The sequence below is a fragment of the Schistosoma haematobium genome, chromosome 2 (assembly GCF_000699445.3).
Source record: "Schistosoma haematobium chromosome 2, whole genome shotgun sequence".
In the NCBI taxonomy this organism is placed as follows: domain Eukaryota; kingdom Metazoa; phylum Platyhelminthes; class Trematoda; order Strigeidida; family Schistosomatidae; genus Schistosoma; species Schistosoma haematobium.
The window spans coordinates 30,369,737-30,391,059 of record NC_067197.1 but is presented as its reverse complement, the minus strand read 5'-3'; the positions used below and the strand labels follow the sequence as shown (position 1 = coordinate 30,391,059).

At 33.3% G+C, this 21,323-nt stretch overlaps 1 protein-coding gene across 3 annotated transcripts in view; it reads right to left on the bottom strand.

Moving 5' to 3' along the window:
• The window catches only part of MS3_00006689 (uncharacterized protein), a 76,350-nt gene that overhangs the window by 16,295 nt on the left and 38,732 nt on the right, over positions 1–21,323 (bottom strand). Inside the window, exons 14-19 of one of the 3 annotated variants that reach the window (XM_051214900.1) lie at positions 19,957–20,858; positions 18,987–19,050; positions 13,058–13,190; positions 12,049–12,302; positions 6,523–6,773; positions 453–6,488 (exon numbers count right to left, since the gene is read on the bottom strand). In XM_051214900.1, the coding sequence (XP_051068085.1) occupies positions 6,329–6,488; positions 6,523–6,773; positions 12,049–12,302; positions 13,058–13,190; positions 18,987–19,050; positions 19,957–20,858 (1,764 nt within the window). In that variant the 3' untranslated portion in view covers positions 453–6,328. Of the gene's footprint in view, positions 1–452; positions 6,489–6,522; positions 9,638–12,048; positions 12,303–13,057; positions 13,191–18,986; positions 19,051–19,956; positions 20,859–21,323 lie in introns of those variants that run through there. The other 2 variants (XM_051214901.1, XM_051214902.1) reach the window with 2 other exon arrangements.

Genomic DNA, 21,323 nt, shown 5'->3' with positions numbered 1-21,323 from the left:
AGAGAAGACCTTATAAAAGGTTACGACCATGAATGAAATATTATACTTTGATTATGGCTGGTTCTGCAGTTTAATTTTAATCATTAGTTCATCCAGGATAAGAAAAAGTTCCTAATATATTGGTTCGCCGTTGATTTAAAAATTTATCGGCATATACCCTAACCACTTTGAAGTTTTTATGCCAAACTAATATCGGTAGACAGACAGAAATTGGAGCATGTTACCAATCATTATATATATTGCAAACAATAACGTTTTCAATTAGGATTTCTTTGTTTTTATATGTACAACTCTAAATGTCACTGAAAACAATTTTAACATTCTGTAAAAGACTTATACATAATACTTTTCTTAAACTATAAATGTTGCAGCTATACGCAAAGATAATATAAATGATAAGGAATGAATATTTTATTGACCGAACAACAACATTATTAAATATACAGACTCACCATGTAAAAGAGATAAGATCCTAGATAAATCTGTATCGACATCTGACTGTAAAGTTGTACCACAGTGATCTGTAAAGAATGATGTAGGTTGATTACAATAAATTCGTACAGCCCATTGCAACAGTCCTAGTATCAGTTCAGAATAACTAAAAATGAGAAAATAAACAAACGGATTGATTGAAACTGACAAATCACTGAAAGCCTAGGCTCTCACTGTCTCTCAGCGAACAAATTACAATGATTTATCACGGAGTGAGTGAAGATAAGGATTCGCATCATTGAATTTCAACATGGTAGATTAAAGGTAAGGCACTAACAGCAAGGTCTGAAAGTTCTGGCCTCGATTCATAGTGAAGTTGTGGAACCGCCTCGTAAGAAATCCTATTACTAGGATGAAATAGCTATCAATAGCTCCCTGCTTTTCAATGGTTCACTATCCAAAGATGTCCGAAACCATATCATAATTAAGTTGCTTTCTCTTTACAAGATGACAACAAAAAATACAGAAGAATTTTTGACAAAGATCTAGCTTCAAAGATCAAATCGATCTAACAATTGAGCTAAGAGATTCAAGTAGTAATTAGACATGAACTATATTTAAGTTACCTATTGTTTTGCGCTCGAACAGTCATCTGTGCCTAATTTACCAAATCTACTAAATGGTAATCTAAATATGTACATTTTTATGTAGATGTTAGAGAATACAGTGTTTTTAAATAAAAATTACTGATAAAAATAAAATTTTGATAAAAGGATTGTTTCAATAGGTTCATTCACAAGACTACATTAGGGTACATTAGAAATAACTACTGGGGTAAATACAGTTAATGTGAATATAACTGATCGAAAAAGTTTATATAAATAACAACTTGGACAAATATATTAAGAATAACATATTTTTTCTAGCCCAAACACAATGACGGCAGTCTTTTTCAAATAAGACAAAAGACGATTCAATCACAGACCACCTACAACCTTCCATAAGGTCGTCATACTTCACAACAGTGCAGTCCAAGAAAAAAAAAGAAATGAAAGCAACAGTCGTATCAATGACATTAACAGTAAAATATAGAAAATTTAGTTCGAAAATTATAAATCCTAATAACGAACAAAAAGTTTGACGTAATATTAAACCTTCGGATTTAGAAAAAAATAATGAATACAGCCATGTCACTTATGTTTTTGTTGTAATGTGTGTGACTGCAGGTTATGATGAGCAGCGTTTTACCGATCGGTTACAGTGGACACGTAAACACGTACGAACAACCTAGTGCCCTGATTGGTCCCGCTTCGCTGTCTGTCCCAGCCAGTTGAGTCCAGAACACAAGTCACAGCCTCGGAGATATGAATCATTGTATTTCAGACATACTTTATTTATAAACTAACCACACAAACCACATCGTACCATAAAATAGAAAACAACATTTACACAATATTTAACAAGTGGAACAAATACCGACCAATAGGGAGTGTACATTTAAGGTCCAAGGCCACCATAGACTTAACACGATAATTATTGGTATATTTTTCCGACTATCCTAACACCTCCCCTTCTTTTTTTGAAAGATCCGGATTTTAACATTTTCTGCGTCCGTCCTCCCCCGCGAAATAGCGTTGGGTCCTCATATACCCAAGTAACAGTTAGTCTGATTCTATTTAAAGCATACTTCCCGCATTGGGTAGAGGGTCCACTAGGACTGACTAGATGATGAGAATCAGCGACACCAGACATGAGGTCATTAAGGTTTGATTCTTGTGAAACATATTCATCAGACCTCTTCAAAATTCCATCAGTGGGTAATAAGTCGCTAAAATAAACAGCATCTTTGAAATTCGTATTAGATTTCTGACCATTATTTGATGCACGGGAAATATTTTCTGGCACGAAGGGTTCTTCTTGTAAGCTGGATACCTCACATGTTTCAGGCACAGTGGGATTTGAACCCACAACAGGGCATGCTTGTGAATTGGACAATTCTGGATCGCTGGACGGATCATGAGCGACTGCCTCGTTTGCATTACTGATCATCAGGGATTCATAGAGGCTTTTGTTTTCATATTCATACGTCCTGCAGTCATTTTCGAGCTCAGTATGCAAGTGAGAAATCAATTCATCAATTTCTTTCACATCTCCGAAACATGGGAGATTTAGCAGTCGCGTACGTAAATTGTCCAAAACATTCGACTGGCTCTCTCTGAAACGCTGCTGCTGGCGTTCTAGTAGTAGCTGCAATTGATCGGGAAGGATAGCCATTTTCTGAATCAGTAGGGTAGTGAGAAATACTGTGATCAATTAACAACCAATGACTTCCAAGGACACCGATGACAAATCTGGATACTGATTGGTCAAAATAGATAGGCTGAATCTCGTCCAATTACAGGGTTCAAAATTTTCTCTACCCCGTCGCCAATGTTATATCTTGAAAAGTTGATTTTTCTTGATGCTACCGTGTATAACAGAGCACTAAAACACCAAAACCCTTCCTAGTCGCAATAAGAAGACAGAAGACTAATGAAAGGAATATTATTCCAAATAGTGTCAATCATAGTACAAAATTGTCAGGTATTTATAGTTTTTAGTGAGAACGAAATCATCATTACAGTCTTCCAATCCGCATACAGGGGGTTATTAGCATTATCCAATTGGGAAGCTACACGTTGGAATTCTAGACACATTCTTCCGAAAGGTGATTGGATGGGACGTCTTCGGCTCCTTCTGAGCCTCTTACAGCTTCCTCGAGTTCACCGGTGGTCCGTCGTCACAGTTTTTTCAGATATTACGATTGCACCGCGGATACAACTAGAAAGTTTGGATCTTCTAATACAGCCTAAAGAATATACCGATGAAGCTATATCGTTTTCGTTTGAATGCAACAGAATTACTCCAATCTGCCCCCATCCCAGTAACGATTTCTTAGTGAAGTATAACGACCTAAGTAACTGACAACACATCCTTTAATATGCAAAGGGTAGCAGACTTGGATATTTAGCGCCGCGCCTTTCATTTGGTATCATATATAAGATTCCGTCATATATTCCCAGAGCTTGATGGTATAGGGATACTTCACATTTAAATTACGATAGCTTTAAAACTATTTTACTGGTGCAAACAAGATCTGTACTTTTCTTTAGATCTGAAACTTCTAATCAAATATTTTATACCCAGTCGTTTTTCATTGTGCATTTTCTCACTGTTAAATCTTTTTTTTTAATACCAAACATTCACACCGATGCTCTTCAAGTATATGGTATACAAATAATTAGTGTTCAATAGTTTGAGGTATGTTCAACTAGTTTTATGACTTATGGATTGAATACTATCATTCACGACCACGGCTTAAAGTTATGTATTTAGTCTATGATTTATTCACACATGATCCGCACACGTATAAACATATTTCTTCTTTTTCAGTTATTACTATTCTCACTACATTTCACACCAATAACTCGCATTCACATTTGCACTTTAATAAGTCCCGAACTCAACAACTTAAAAATGATTGGACAATGGTTTAGCTGAACAGTTGTTTTGGAAGCCTACTCATAATCGATTATTGTGATTTATGAATATTTCTCTAGAGATGCTCGGGCCAGATTGTTGCGAGAGATGTTGGACTTATTTTAATTTCAATTTCTGAGAAGTTCACGAAAACAGTTTCCTTTTAACGCCTTCCATTAATTTTCAACTGAAATTTTTTTAAACTATTCTTTCAAACATAGATGAAAATTCTCATAAGGCTCATGTTATTCACCCTGATAGTATCGTATTCCGAGACAAATCTCGTCTTTACTTCCAGGGTTTTACAAGTAACTAAGGTATGGTAAGAATCATAGGACGTATTCTATGATCACAATTACTTGTTATATGATTTGCCTTAACTTGATTGTAATGTTTATAAATATTCAGACTTAAGTCTAGATTTTCCATATTATACTTCTTTATTATTAAACACATTACATGATCTTGATCTTAATTGTATTCAACTTTACTCAACTTAATTTTACAATTAAATATCCCTATTTTGCGAACAACTACATAATCATATACATAATTTACAAAAATTACGTATTTAATTTCCTCATCATAATTCGCATTAATATTCTAACACATACATACTATTTTAATAATGAATAGTTATAGAGATCTAAAAAATTAGCGTTGCTTCAGATTGAAAAATTAAGATACATTAGAGCTTTAGGAATTTCGACTATCATTATATACTGGTGCATGATAACAACGTATGATATTTTGCACTTGAATAGATGTATGATAGTAAGCGCTATGAATCTATAGGAACTAACCTACATGGAAGCTTAATTTCAAGCCATTTAAACCACCATTAATTAAAGGAGCTCTTGGTTTATAAAGGAAAGTCTTTTGTTCGAACTGTTAACAGTAAAATCTTGGTTTAAGATTGACGGCATTCGAATCCATAGTAGCTTACACCCTTTACAATATTAGTTACTGCAATTTTTAAGACAGAAGAGTAGTGCCGTTACGTTATCTCTTCTTAATTGCATGAATATTCGAAAGGTAACTAACAGCAGGCTGAAACAAAAATATCAAGGGGAAAATAACTTTACAGTACTGAAAAAGCTTTTGTTTATGAAAATATAATTCAAATGGTATGTAGCAGCAGAGATCTTGAAAAATTCCGAGAAGGATCCTTTATTTAACCGGGTCCACTAGGTACCTGATCTCAGGATGCATAAAGGAAAGACTAATACTTAGGACTAGCTCGATGGGCATCGACCAACTTTACTTGATCTTTTGCAGTAGGTTATTTCGACCTCATACACAATGCGATTCTAAACGCAAGCACTATCATGTAAGGGTGTCTAAAAGGGAAGGTAAGTCAATTAATTTTAACAGGTCTTTGAAAACTCAAGAGTAAATACTCAAGGTACCCTTTCTGACCAAATATAGTTAGTGAATTCGGTCGGGACTTCTGAAGAAGCACACATGGAAGCGCAGCACGACTGCCTAGGCTTAAAAGTTGTTTCTGCAGTGAATTTTTCCGTTTTCGGTTTTATTTCCTGTCCTGTGATTGCTTATAATCTATGTACTACAAAAAAGTGATTGATTAAACCTTTGAGGGTTGGAAGTCTTTTTACAGTCTTTGAAAGAGTAGTGGTGTTAGTCAGTTGAGGTGCTTTGTGAGCTGGTGTTCGTATGATTTTTAGTATGTGTGATTGGTGTACTTTGTTTATGTTGTGGATCACATGATTGTATGTGTCGTGTTACCCATCCTGCAGTCTTGTATATTTTTGATCTGGTGGTGTTTTGGTCAGTCTGTGATCGTATTTTTGGGTGTCTATTCATTTCTTTAAAGGTAGAAAATAGTCGATTGCAGTTTTCATTGAGGTATTTGTATATGAGCTTTCCTTTCTCGATTTGTGGTTTTGCTTTTTCATTCTGGTTAATTTTGACATTGCTTGGATTGTCTATTCAACTTGCTGGTAGTCTATCTTTCATTTCCTCTATAACAAAGTTACCTAAGCCAATTTCTTGTATGTACTTTTCAGTTACAGTTTGGATCTGCTACGTAACTTTTCAGATGCCTCACTCTCAGGTTATTCGATCTTTCGTCTCTGACCATCACGCTTAAGCAGTGTGTACACTTCAGATATTGGCTTTTTAACTTCTAGAGTGCTAACGCTAAGAATCATTCACTTCAAAATTAGTATATGTAAAAACAAGCCAAACAATTTGTATGTGATTACGTGAGACTTCCCAATATGAAAACGTCTAAATATGACGTCAAAACTGATGATCTTCCACAAGTTTGATTAAACACATTAAGAAGACATAAATAAATGCGTTAAAGTCCAGAATTTATTTATTTTTTGAAAAGATAGATGACTGCACAAATATATTACCTATACTTTCTTTGGTTTTCCTTAGTTTCAGTGATAATCATATAGAGAAACTTCCTAACAGAGTTCAAATGTACAAATCCTAACATAGTGTTACGTGAATAAGCAATTAACATGAACGTTTTCCAAACACAAAAATCTATTCTAAAACAAAGCAACCTTAACAAAATGTAATCATGCAAAAACAACTTACCCCAAAGCAGCTGCACAACTTAAAAGAGAAATATCTATCTTCAATGAAGTCATTTGTTCTTGTAATTGTTGAATATTAAACTCATCAAATTCATTTTCAGCTTCTAATAAGTAACTGACAGAACTTTGATTTGTTCTATCACTATTATTATTACTAATATTATCTGTTTTCTTCATCCATTCGACTAGTTGTAGAATTAAATACATTTCCAATTTATCTGCACACTGGTCATGTCGTAGTGGTATATTCAACTGTACAAACATGTTTTGTTTTACAAAAAAAGAACCATTAAAGTGTTACATTGGGGTAAAGATGATAACCCAGATAAATCAATAGTTTGGTGTCAGATGGTTAAAACTAATCGATGAGAAACTCTCAACCTAAGTTTATGTGCTAGTTGGTAATCACTACCATGGTGTTAGCAAAGGTAAGATGGCTGATGCTTCAAGAAGGATTAGGACCAGTAATCGTCAATGCTGTTGATCAGAGAGGTCACCAATAAGCCATTCGGGTTGAGGTGGTCTTTACAATATTGGTTATTATTTATAGATCAGTTAGTGTGAGGTTTCACTTGTACATAGTGGTTTGGTCCTTACGAATGACAGAGGTCTGTTGGTCAAATTGTGCTGTGATTACTTACTGATACGGAAACTGCATACTTTAATAACAGAATTTATACTGAGAACATATATAATGCACTTTTGTATAATAATAACAGGCGACCGCAATTCTAGCACAAAGACTTTTGTACAAAAAAGGATTGAATTAAAGGTGATATTAAAATAGTTCAACGGTTATACATGTAATGTTGTATGTTAAAATATCTTATAATCACTTAGATAATCTGATAAGGTGGGTGTATGAAAAACCAGTAGTTTGGCCAAAATGATTATGTAAACTAAAACATACACTGTCCAAATCATAAAACTATTATTTATGGTTAGATGGAGCTCAAATTATCATATTTTTACAACCGCGGCTTTCAATGAGGTGGTGCAAAGAAAAAAACTTTCAAAAGGAAAGCACCAATGTTTAATCTGAACAACATATACACGACGATAGATACACTGAATGATAAATTTTAACTGATGGTAACAAAGTGAACAGTTTGCAAATTGATGCATTACGTTCCTTAAAATGAATTTCGACAAATACAAATTCATAATCTCGATTCTGCGCCAAATACGACCGACGGTGAGAAGAGTCAGCTCTCCCTAACTAAATACTCTCACATGGACACACGTATACAGCCACTACCACAGAAGACCTACTCACTCACTCACTGACTGACTTCTTGTGAACAGGGTGTTATTTACAAAATTGAGAGGATGAAAAGAGAATTTCCAATGCTTTAACCGGGTTGGTGGATATGGAAGATCCACCTAGAGGAGTTGCAAAACTCTGATTTCAAACCGATGGTGAACATGTGCTCCAGGATCCTAAGGAAATAAAAGGCGTACGAACCAATTGTTGGCCACCGACTACCATGAGACTGCATCTCCTTATGTCGCTCCACTGTCTTAAGCATTAGACCTTTAGGTCGAAAGCTCCAGTTGTGGTCCCGTAAAGAAACCAGGTCTATGTTTGGGCAACCGAGCAGTATCGCAGACCACACACGCAAGTCAAGTGACTTGTGTGACGCATATGTATTCGGTGCCCCTTTGTACCAGTGTTTGTGTTTAACTAAATAAGGATAAGATCTTAACAATGAACCTTATTAACTTAATATTATATTTCTTTGATCATCTAAAATATTCAATTGATATGATATAGTTCCCAAAAATTAAGAAAAATGATTCCATTGTTATGAATTATACTATTTTTCGAATTAAATTTCCACAATGCAATGAGAAGACGTAGTTTATCAGAATTATGTGATATATTTGCGCAATACATTTTGAACAATCTGATCACACATATACTTGTTAAGAACATTTATACATGAAAATTAAAAGGTCAATTAGACAGGTTAAGGGTAAGTCATAACAAAGGAAAAATATTAAAGTACACAAAAAAACAAATGTGATTACCACTCTGGATAGTAAATCAGTACTACCAGGGTAGGTTAAATGTAAGCACAAATTGTTTTTGAACACATAAAGGGGGTTTCAATTTTCGTATAGCCAAGGCTTCAATAAACCTTAGTATACGTCCTTGAAGGCTTTTGTACAACACAACAAATGCTGATTTGATATCAACCTTATGACCCGTCTCAATCAAATGTTTCGCAATGGATGATGATGTCTGTCTATCCTGTGATCTTATTTCACCATTGGAATTCATCTGATTCTGCAACCATTTTGGTATATGTTCACCCACCCTTAATTGCAAATCACGATTGCTCCTCCCTATGTACGTGTTTTCACACATACATGTAAATTGATAGACACAATGGGATGTGACACAATCGTTTTCGTGCTGTTTGGGCTTTTGGTGAAACATAGACCTTATCTTTTCGATAATGACAAGTTGGGCTGCATAAAATGTCCGGTTGATAGCTGATTTAAGTCTCTGTTTCAACATGAGACTATTTGTGTCACCTCTGAATGGTAATGTAATATAAACTCGCTTTTTGGGTGCCAGAAGCGTCATAGGTCTAGTCATATTGCAACCCCTCCAGCGGTTTATGAACTTCAAAGAGTAACCATTATTGATTAACGCATCAGTCAAGAGCTTCATCTCTACTTCAATAGTATCACTAGTACAAATACGATTGATTCTATTGAATAAGCTCTTTATTAAACCGCGTTTACAATGAATAGGGCAGTGACTATGAAAATTAAGATATTGTCCTGTCCATGTTGGTTTTCTATATATAGCACGTTTGATGGAACCATCATCTCTCCTAGTAATCAGGATGTCAAGAAAAGGAAGTTGGTTGTTCTTCTCTTCTTCACATGTAAGAGAAATGTGCTTTTGACTACTATTGAATTCTTCTAACAAGCGGTTTATGTCTTCAATTTTATCACCTATGATTATTATGTCATCTACATATCGTTTATACAGACCCATCTTTCGAATTGAGTCTCCAACTAAATTTTCCACATATCCCATGAACACATCAGCCAGCAATGGTCCTAGAGGGCTGCCCATAGCTACACCATCTATTTGTCTGAAATGTTCACCTTCAAATGTGAATTTTACATTATCTGTACATAATAATAATAAATCTTTCAGAGTTTTAACAGGAAAAGGCAGTGGAAGGTTTTCAAAGGAATAAAGTCACACAAAATATCAATGGTTTTCCTAAGAGGTACATTTGTAAATAAAGTGTTTACATCAAAGGAGCACATTGTCTTTGTCTTTATATTTATATCCTTTAAGTAATTAATTAATTCAAATGAATCAGTCAAAGAATACTTACAATATTGATTTCTGATAGGGTTTAATAATTTTGTAAGCCATTTTGCAAGGTTGTGTGTAGGTGACCGACATATCGATAGAATTGGACGTAGGGGATATTAGGCTTATGAATTTTCGGTAATCCATATAAATTAGGATATGCCGAACCCATAGGTTTTAATAAATTAAACTCATCTTTGTTAATAGCATTCATGTTTAACAATTTCACAAGATTCGAGTTTACTTTCTTTTCTAATTTACGTAATCCATCAAAGTCAACATCAGCCAAAAATAAAATGGAATCCATTCTCAGTGATAAAAGCAAATTTTTGGCTGATGTTGACTTTGATGGATTACGTAAATTAGAAAAGAAAGTAAACTCGAATCTTGTGAAATTGTTAAACATGAATGCTATTAACAAAGATGAGTTTAATTTATTAAAACCTATGGGTTCGGCATATCCTAATTTATATGGATTACCGAAAATTCATAAGCCTAATATCCCCTACGTCCAATTCTATCGATATGTCGGTCACCTACACACAACCTTGCAAAATGGCTTACAAAATTATTAAACCCTATCAGAAATCAATATTGTAAGTATTCTTTGACTGATTCATTTGAATTAATTAATTACTTAAAGGATATAAATATAAAGACAAAGACAATGTGCTCCTTTGATGTAAACACTTTATTTACAAATGTACCTCTTAGGAAAACCATTGATATTTTGTGTGACTTTATTCCTTTGAAAAACCTTCCACTGCCTTTTCCTGTTAAAACTCTGAAAGATTTATTATTATTATGTACAGATAATGTAAAATTCACATTTGAAGGTGAACATTTCAGACAAATAGATGGTGTAGCTATGGGCAGCCCTCTAGGACCATTGCTGGCTGATGTGTTCATGGGATATGTGGAAAATTTAGTTGGAGACTCAATTCGAAAGATGGGTCTGTATAAACGATATGTAGATGACATAATAATCATAGGTGATAAAATTGAAGACATAAACCGCTTGTTAGAAGAATTCAATAGTAGTCAAAAGCACATTTCTCTTACATGTGAAGAAGAGAAGAACAACCAACTTCCTTTTCTTGACATCCTGATTACTAGGAGAGATGATGGTTCCATCAAACGTGCTATATATAGAAAACCAACATGGACAGGACAATATCTTAATTTTCATAGTCACTGCCCTATTCATTGTAAACGCGGTTTAATAAAGAGCTTATTCAATAGAATCAATCGTATTTGTACTAGTGATACTATTGAAGTAGAGATGAAGCTCTTGACTGATGCGTTAATCAATAATGGTTACTCTTTGAAGTTCATAAACCGCTGGAGGGGTTGCAATATGACTAGACCTATGACGCTTCTGGCACCCAAAAGCGAGTTTATATTACATTACCATTCAGAGGTGACACAAATAGTCTCATGTTGAAACAGAGACTTAAATCAGCTATCAACCGGACATTTTATGCAGCCCAACTTGTCATTATCGAAAAGATAAGGTCTATGTTTCACCAAAAGCCCAAACAGCACGAAAACGATTGTGTCACATCCCATTGTGTCTATCAATTTACATGTATGTGTGAAAACACGTACATAGGGAGGAGCAATCGTGATTTGCAATTAAGGGTGGGTGAACATATACCAAAATGGTTGCAGAATCAGATGAATTCCAATGGTGAAATAAGATCACAGGATAGACAGACATCATCATCCATTGCGAAACATTTGATTGAGACGGGTCATAAGGTTGATATCAAATCAGCATTTGTTGTGTTGTACAAAAGCCTTCAAGGACGTATACTAAGGTTTATTGAAGCCTTGGCTATACGAAAATTGAAACCCCCTTTATGTGTTCAAAAACAATTTGTGCTTACATTTAACCTACCCTGGTAGTACTGATTTACTATCCAGAGTGGTAATCACATTTGTTTTTTTGTGTACTTTAATATTTTTCCTTTGTTATGACTTACCCTTAACCTGTCTAATTGACCTTTTAATTTTCATGTATAAATGTTCTTAACAAGTATATGTGTGATCAGATTGTTCAAAATGTATTGCGCAAATATATCACATAATTCTGATAAACTACGTCTTCTCATTGCATTATCGAAATTTATCAAAGGGGCTAATTGTTTTAAATTTAATTTATTTAAATACCAATTAACTAACCTTAGGATATTCATCAAAGTTATTTGTTAAATAATTTATAGGCATTGAATTCGAAACATTGTCAGAATGTATATCATCCATATGTTTCGACGTAATTGATGTACTATTATAATTAGATTCATCAAATGACTTGCTAAATATTCTAGATTTATGATTTGGTAATAAAATGAATTCATCTTCAATGTCAATGTATAAATGAATACCCGGTGCTAATGAACTAAAGCGAATAAACACTATCCAACGTAATAGATCATCTGGTTAATAAAACGGAAAAATAAAAACAAATAAAAATTGATAAACTAGTCTCCTATAAAATAAAATCAGTAATCGTTATTTTATGAATGGTTATGCAGAGAATGATTATTGCTTTTCTTCAGTGAGTAACTGCTTCACACCAAACACAGTTGAACTCCACGGGACATAGCTTCTCACTAGAACTCCAAGAAAATCCATCTTGAAGCTATTATTACTTTGTCAAAAGGATGCAACAGTTGTTATTTGATAACTACTGAGAACTTATCTGAGTCAATAATAGTAAGAAGACCGGTGTCAATGAGACAATTTGTCAACTAGTAATCTATAAAGGTGCCTGGAACATTGGATTGAACAGTTTGAGAACCAAATTAAGTAGATTGTTTCACAACAGATTAATCCGTTCACTTCTTCAAACCTGATAACTACTGGTCTACTTAGCAAACTGAAAGTCTGGAAGAGATCCAGCACGCGGGTTTCATTCTGTTTGGGACGCGTCAGCTAGATGTATCGGCTATCTGGATTTAGTAGCTAGGCGGACAACGCGATGGAGTTTGAAGTGAACATTACTGGGTTCAAGTCTCAGAGTAGACACCAACTCTAGGATGCAGGTACATCCATCTGACGAGTCCCAAATAGGACGAGAAGCGCGTCTTGAATTTCACTGCTGGCCACCATCCATCTTTGCCTACAAAGAGATGGCTGTTCTTTTATGAGCAGCACTGAATGAAAATCAACATAAAAAGTAGTTACTAACCTGAGAGCTTTAATTTGAGCAAATCTATATTACTGCACCGACCAAAACTGTACTCTGAGTATCCTCCATCAGATATGAATGGATTACAAGCAGCATCATCTTGCTGGCAATTAAATTGTGCGCTTTCAAAACTCTAAAATAAAACAATGAGTAAAGATATAATAATATATAATAACATCGTTGACTGTTATACAGTCAAACTGTATTGATCAGAAAGACAAGATAGTTGATATCCACTTGTTGAAAATCCATTGAAAAAAATGTAAACCTGGAGAATCAATTATTGAACTAGGAATTAGTGAACAGTTATTCTGTTTTAGTTTCACTTTATTTCATGAAATCAAGTGAATAGGACATTGGATAAAGGGATACATTATACAACAAACAGATTACAGTTTAAAATGAAGACTACTGTCTTAAAAGGAAGGTATTTGACAAGTATTACAAGTTATTATTATTATTATTATCATTAGCTTTATTCAATATTATATTTTTGGTACAATATAGAATTCTCAGCGCAAAGTATTTCAACAAGTTTCCGTTTCTTTCTTCTTGTTTACAATTTTAAAACCAGGTTGAAATGGATAGGTAGTAATTTCATGTTTTAAATGCTCCTCTTTAAGAAATTATTGGTACTTGGTGGAAATTATCATTAAATTATCAGAAATCTCAATAAAATAAATGCATTTAGTCATATTTTACTAAGATATTCGATAGATATTCTAAAGTAGTTTTGTTACATTGTCCTTTTGTAGTCATTATCACAAGTTTTATTTTGACTCATGAACTGTTGTGTATTTCGACGTTCGAATGTATGAGAATGACAGTCTTTTCAAATTAAATTCTGTTCATTAAACAGAACATGTGACCTTGATCGTGTAGTGTTCATTCATAGATAATTTGGGCAGATTTGTCTCATGAGAATATTGACTAAGTGTCATTGATTAAACCATAAGTAATGTGAACATATTTCTAGATTATAAAATGAGAATTAACTAGTTTCTAAGCCAGTGTAAACAACTTTATTTAACAAAGAACTGATACATGAAATTCAAACTGTTTCACTGATAGTGTTGTTACTCATTGAAGTGAATCAAACTAACACTAATATATCCAGTAATGAATGTTAAAAGTAGTAGTAATACATTTCACCGATTAGATGATACTAACCTATTTACCAGTACATCATTTAAATACTTTGAGAATAGGTTGTAGCAATACGAGACGTTCTAGTTCACATTTGATTGTTTTAATTAACTAACTTGAACGAGGTTGATGTCCAGTGCTACTTAACTTTTATTAGTCAGTTTGTGATGGAAAACAATCTTTGAAATACTGAAAAAATAGATCAAATAGATATAATTTCAACAAAGCTATAATTCATACTAAGGCATCTGTTCATAGTGTTCTTATACCAAAAAAACACTAATATCAACCCACTCTTAAAAATGCAAACAACTCAGAACTAGTAATTTCTAAACAAAAGATCAAAATAAAATGTCACTGACATTACGTATGTACTATGAAAAGAATAAACCCAAATATTTACTAATTTTCTGGAGAAACTGAATAATTCAGTAAACAATGAAAAAAATCAGTTTCAGTGCATGAAATCAGAAATGATTAATAGGTTATAGTGCGTATGTGAGTATGTTTGGAAGAGAAATAGAGAGACGTGAAAAGACAACATACTAGCACGTGCACATACACGCAAGTAAGATTATATAGAGAAAAGAGCATTTATGAATACTGATTACGAGAATAAAAGGTTTAGGGAAGAATAACGATCAACTCTAGGACGAGTGTACATCCAGCTGACGAGTCTCAAATAGGACGAAACGCGCGTCCTACATTCCACTGCTAACCACCATCCATCTCTGCCTATAATGATTGTGACTTAAGGCAATATCGAGGCAATCCGCTCACAATGCAAATATGCTAATAAGAGACAAATCAATTGCAGTCCTAAACATCAATGGGAAGATTCAAACGGCCAACACAAAGTGAAGAATGATAATCATTTAAAAACTTACCAAACAAAAAGAAACGACGAAGAACTAAAGTGTAAAAACCAGTAGGATACAAAATATTTTAGAAAAATGCTGTGTATTAGAGGGTAGTTTCTGTTTAGTTGCAGAAATCTATGAACCATAAGCATCTGTTTCTCTGATATGACTGAAGTTGGAAATGTAGATCGCTGTATAAAACTTTCAGTAGTTATTATCAGAAGGTCTGATCTTCACGGGTACAGTTATGTGTGAAATCAAGTCTTTTCATTGATGACAGGCTTTAGATTGTAACGCATTGACAACCTAGTTTTCAGTGATTTTTGCATCTATCATTATCAACCAGAAGTCATAACAATATACCTGAAACATTCCAGATTTTTTCTATGGGCTGAATATCAGTTGGTTAAAACTGGCAAATTTACACAAACAAGCATAGAAATTATCAGGAAGATAGAGATGGTTATTTTTTTCACTATAGAAGAATTTTCGGTCTTATGCATATTTGATTAGAAAATGATGTCTACTTAATCATTATTATGATAAACGTACAGGAAACATAAAGATTATTTTTTGCCGAATACAGTTTGATGTAATATTCAATACCTATACGAAAAGGTATACATGAATCTGAATTTGTATTTTATGAATAACGATAGTTTACTTATGTTACAACAAGAATACAATTTGGGGATACTGAATAAATACAAAATATAACAAAACCTTTCAGCGTTATATATATATATATATATATATATATATATATATATATATATATATATACTCTTCTCTCATAACAGTTTATTCTGCTACACATATTGGTAAAATTAAGTCATGATACAAAAGTGAAAGCCTAAAAGTGTTTTATTGACTGAAAGGGATGAAATATATTACATTTTTTCGTGTAAAAATCTGTTAAACAATTTGTTCTATGACCGTAAGAATATTTAATCTGTTGTTGGTGGATTGAAACTAAAATAACAAATAGTTCTCACGAATGTATATTTTGGAAAAGAGTAACGACCTCATAGTTAAAGCACTTACCTTTCAACTAGTAGATCACAGGTTCAAATCTCCATTAGCCTATTTCGACTTGAGAAAGCGATTGGCATTATTTATTATTTATTTTAACACATAGATATTGGTACAAGGAGGCACCAAATACATATGCGCCACACAAATCTCATTCAATATGTGTGAGGGCTGGGAAACTGCCCGGGTGCCAAAACCGAAGCAGGTGGTTTTCTTAGGGGGCCACTCCCCGAGCCTTCGACCTGAAGGTTAGATCGACAAGGCAGTGGAGCATCGTAAGGAGATGCAGTCCCATTGGAGACGGTGACCAACCATTGGTTCATACGCCATTTGTTCCCGCAGGATACTGGAGCCCATGTGCACCGTTGGTTTGGAATCCTGTTAAAGCGCTGGACATTCGCTTTTCGTCCTCCCATTTTCGTAAACAACACCCCCGCCACGAGAAGGCAGTGAGTAGGGCTTCCCTGGCAGGAGCTATATACGCGTGGTCATGTGAGAGAATTTCGAGAGGGAGAGCAGACTCTCCCCACTCTCAGCCGTACCAGGGCATTTTGGGGCGATTAGTATTATAAGTCCGCATACAATTTAAGTGGCTTATATCTGAGTATATAAATTTGTACTTGATAAATGAATAAATTATTAATATTTTGGGGGAATGTTAGTCACAGCTCTGTTGGTTTATTCAGTCTATTCAGAATAAGAATTTAATGGTTTACATATAGAAAATAGAATATTATATAATATTTCAACTCCGTCTGGAGCCTTTCTGGGGCTACTGCTAATCCCAAGCCCGGATAAAGTAGGAGGGTTGGGCATGGGGTTAGCGACCTCATTCCGTAGAAAACTAAGTCGCTAAAAATGCTAACCAGAAAAATCTGATTTAAACTATCCACGATAACAAACTCATCTCATGAACCTTCTACATAATTACTTCTTTGTTATTCAAATAACTAAAAAGTCCTTTTACAATGGAATTATTGATTACTATGTGATCTTAAGTTTTATACTTGTATAATTATGTTACTTAATAAGTCAATCAAAAGTTTAACTTGGATAAATAATAAATGCCATTATATACAATCTACATGAAATCAATTCATCACTAATTCTATATTATAAAAAATCTATTAAAAATCGAATTAGTGAACAAACTTGAAATTTAATTAATTTAAATACTTCAATATTTAATTAAATGAAATTGTGTTGTCATAAGAAAACATCATTCAATTTATTTGATTATTTGTAAATGATACTCAGATATTAAAATGTTTCATGAGTTTTAACTTAAAGTTTAAAAAAAAAAGTGTAAACATTTTTTTATTGTAGGTTCAAAAAAACAAAACCATTATGTGTGTCATTAACAATAATGGAATTATATAATCATGAAAGAATACTAATTCAGTGAGTGTATTTAAAAAAAATAGGAATCTAGTTGAATAACTATCAAAAGATGAAACTGATAAGTATCACAACTTATTTAATTGGATCAAGTAATTAAATTAATAAAAATGTATAGATTTAAAGGCAATAAGAGCATGTTGTATTCATGCTGGTGAATTATATCAATAAATGATTGTAGTATTGTCCATGTTTTTAAATTAATGATACAGTTAAATAAAAGAACCGCAGCCTAATAATGATTAGAGCGCTTTACTGTTGACTACTAGTTAGTACATTGGAATTCCAGTTTTCTCTAAATTAGCGGTATTATTAGCCTATATGAGAAGAGCATGGATTGAAGTCAAATGAAAAAATCTGTGTTTAATTATGATTTAATTGAACACATAAATATTGGTACAAAGGAGCACCGAATACATATGCGTCACACAAGTCAGTTGATTTGTGTGTGGGGGCTGTGATACTGCTCGGGTGCCAAAACCTAGAGTTGGTTTCTTTACGGGACCACAACTGCAGCTTTCGACCTAAAGGTCTAATGCTTAAGACAGTGGGGCAACATAAGGAGATGTAGTCTCACGGTAGCCGGTGGCACCCGGGCAGTATCACAGCCCGCACACAAATCGAGTGACTTGTGTGGCGCATATGTATTCGGTACCCTTTTGTACCAATATTTATGTGTTCAAATAAAATAAATAGTCGGTGGCCAACAATTGGTTCGTACGCCTTTTATTTCCTTAGGATCCTGGAGCACATGTTCACCATCGGTCTGAAATCAGAGTTTTGCAACTCCTCTAGGTGGATCTTCCATATCCACCAACCCGGTTAAAGCATTGGAAATTCTCTTTTCATCCTCTCAATTTTGTAAATAACACCCTGTTCACAAGAAGTCAGTCAGTGAGTGAGTGAGTAGGTCTTCTGTGGTAGTGGCTGTATACGTATGTCCATGTGAGAGCATTTGGATAGGGAGAGCTAACTCTTCCCACACTCGGCCGTACCAGAGCATTAAATAACAAAAACTATCCACTTTGCCTTGGTCTGCACTCTAACTTGGAAAAAAAATTATAAAACAATCATGAAAAACCCGGAATATCATGCAAAAAGTGTATTTCATTGAGTTTTAATAACGAACAAGCAAAATGATATCAACAAAGTAGACTTAGTACTCGAAGATTGATCAATTTTCAAAGTTGAACAAAAATAAGAGCAAGAAATTGTTGGCGATCCTCTCTTAGTGAATCTCATGTCAGCCAACGAGTTGATAATAAAACTTATATTAACCTTAGGAATGAAAATATCATTCTTTTGAGTTCAATAGTTTGTTAATGAAGCAAAATGTATGATGCTCTTAAAATTATATTAAGAAAAATTAGCAACCGAGATCTTAGAACATGAATACACCAGTATATTAAGTAATTGATTAAACCACCAGATAATCCATACATAAGGTAGTATGTAAACTTACTGCGAGATAAAATATTTACTCTGTCACTTACTTCGTTTTTTTCAGGTTCATACACATTTGTTATCAGAGGTAAACGATGATTGGCTGAGTAGATACTAAATCGTGAAATGAAGAAAAGCCAAAAAAGGAATAAGGGGTCTTAAGTGTATACTTAAAAATTTCGATTAATATAAGGAAGATAAATACGTTTGTAGTAGAAACGATCTCTTTTCGAAATATTTAATGAATAAAACTAATAACAGACCGGTAGTACAGTTGCATTCCCGTTTTATCGATTTATGTCAATCGATGATTCTATGCTGCAAGATATGACGTCGGCTGGAACAGGATGGATTGAATAGATATTTCTCACTAGTTTGTAACTCGGTGGGAGCTTCAAGATCTTAGCGTTAAACATTTGAAAAGCTAATTTTTTAATCATTAGACCATCTCGAACTCAAACGAAGAACAATCCAGTATAGTGAGATTTGCAAAAGTTATTGGATTAATGTCAATTTACAAATGGAAACTATCTTACGAGTAATTTATATCGCCAAAAACACCAACGTATGTGACACGAATAATAGTAATTCATAATTGACGCTGGTGGTGGATTGTGTGATGTTTGGGATGTGAACCATTTGATTTCGAGACACGGTGGTTTAAAGTTAACGTGGAAGTTATGGTACAAGATGTTGGATTTGATCTCTTAAGGCTATATTTTCATGGATATGTACAACTAATAAGTCCCAAACTAGAATGAAACAATCCCCCATTGTTCCTTGTGTTTTTAATAGTTCACCAGTGTTCATGTCAATACTCAGAATCCTAAGACACAAACATAACCAACACGACTCACTCGTAGAACAAGATTCACATCTATCTGAAGTAATGTAATGATGTTATTTAGAATACAAAATGAAACAAAGGCTTCTAATTAAACTATCCAACTTAGTTAATTCAATAATTCATTATTGTTAAAGTATACAAAAAAAGACAACAACAAAAATCAAGTTACTTACTTCTTACAAGTTTCAAGATTCAAATTATCATCAATTTCACTGATAGGATTATTGAACCGATTGTTTTTTATCACTTCTTTATCAATATTAACATGATTAATTTGTACAGCATATCTACTATTATTAGTTATTGTATGAACATTGAAATTACTAGACGACAACTCACTGGAAACATGTTCTTTTGAAAAGAATTTATGATTAGATTGATGCTGTTCTGTTACACAGCAACAATCATTACAGTCATTATTGATTATTTTGCTAGTGGGTTTTATTGCAGTTGTTGTGGTTGTTATCGCTGTAAAATCATTTCCAAGTAGATTATTATCAGTAATTAATTCATTTGATAAAAGTCCTAAGTCTTCATCAGTATAAGTTGAGATAAATGGTGAAGGTGTTGATGTTGATGTGATGATTAAATCAGTGAAATTTATTAATTCATCAGAATAACCTATTTCAATGGGTGTTATTCTAGTTGGATCTTCTACTACTACTACTTCTTCTTCTTCTTCATTAATATGAAAATAATCATTATTACCATTATTAGCAGTAGTAGTAGAAGTAGTGATGATGTTATCATTGGAATGTGTGCTACCATCAGTATTAACATACTGATGATTATGATTAACAACATCATTGACATTTTGATGATCAGGACTATCATTTGACTCGATGCTTTTTGTTGTATTAAAATTTTCAAAGTTATTCATTGTTAGTGATAATGAACAGGGATAATCATTAGCCCAATTAATTACAACATCAGATAGCAAATTATTAGATTCTACACTATTATTATTATCATTAGGAAACAATAACTGGTTCACAGAAGAAATTGCCTCTACTTCTCTGTCTGGATTACTATCATTATTGTTTGAGTTAATATTATTGTTATTATCATAATTAGACTGTTATTTTAAAAAAAAAGAAAAGATGGTAAATAATTAATAATGACAATATATATATCCTTAAAACAAAATAATCTGATTATACAATAATAATAATAATAATAATAATAATAATAATAATAATAATAAAGAGGAAGAATGTATTTGATTATATTTTCCTTGAAAAAGCTTGGGCCAGATTGCCAGGCGAAACGTTGGATTTACTTCAAATTCTTTCACTGAAATTTTACAAATACATTCTTCCTCTTTAATGACTCACATTAACTCGGCGCCCAAATATTGTGAAACTATTCGTTTAAATTTAGACGAAAGTTCTTATTTAATAATAATAATATATGTATAGACAAATTAATTATTTACCAAATATTCCACTGTAAGATGATAATTGATCATAATTTATAGGAAAGGAATAAAAATAAAACAATTCAATGTATGAACAGTAAGTTAATGTTAAATATGATGTAA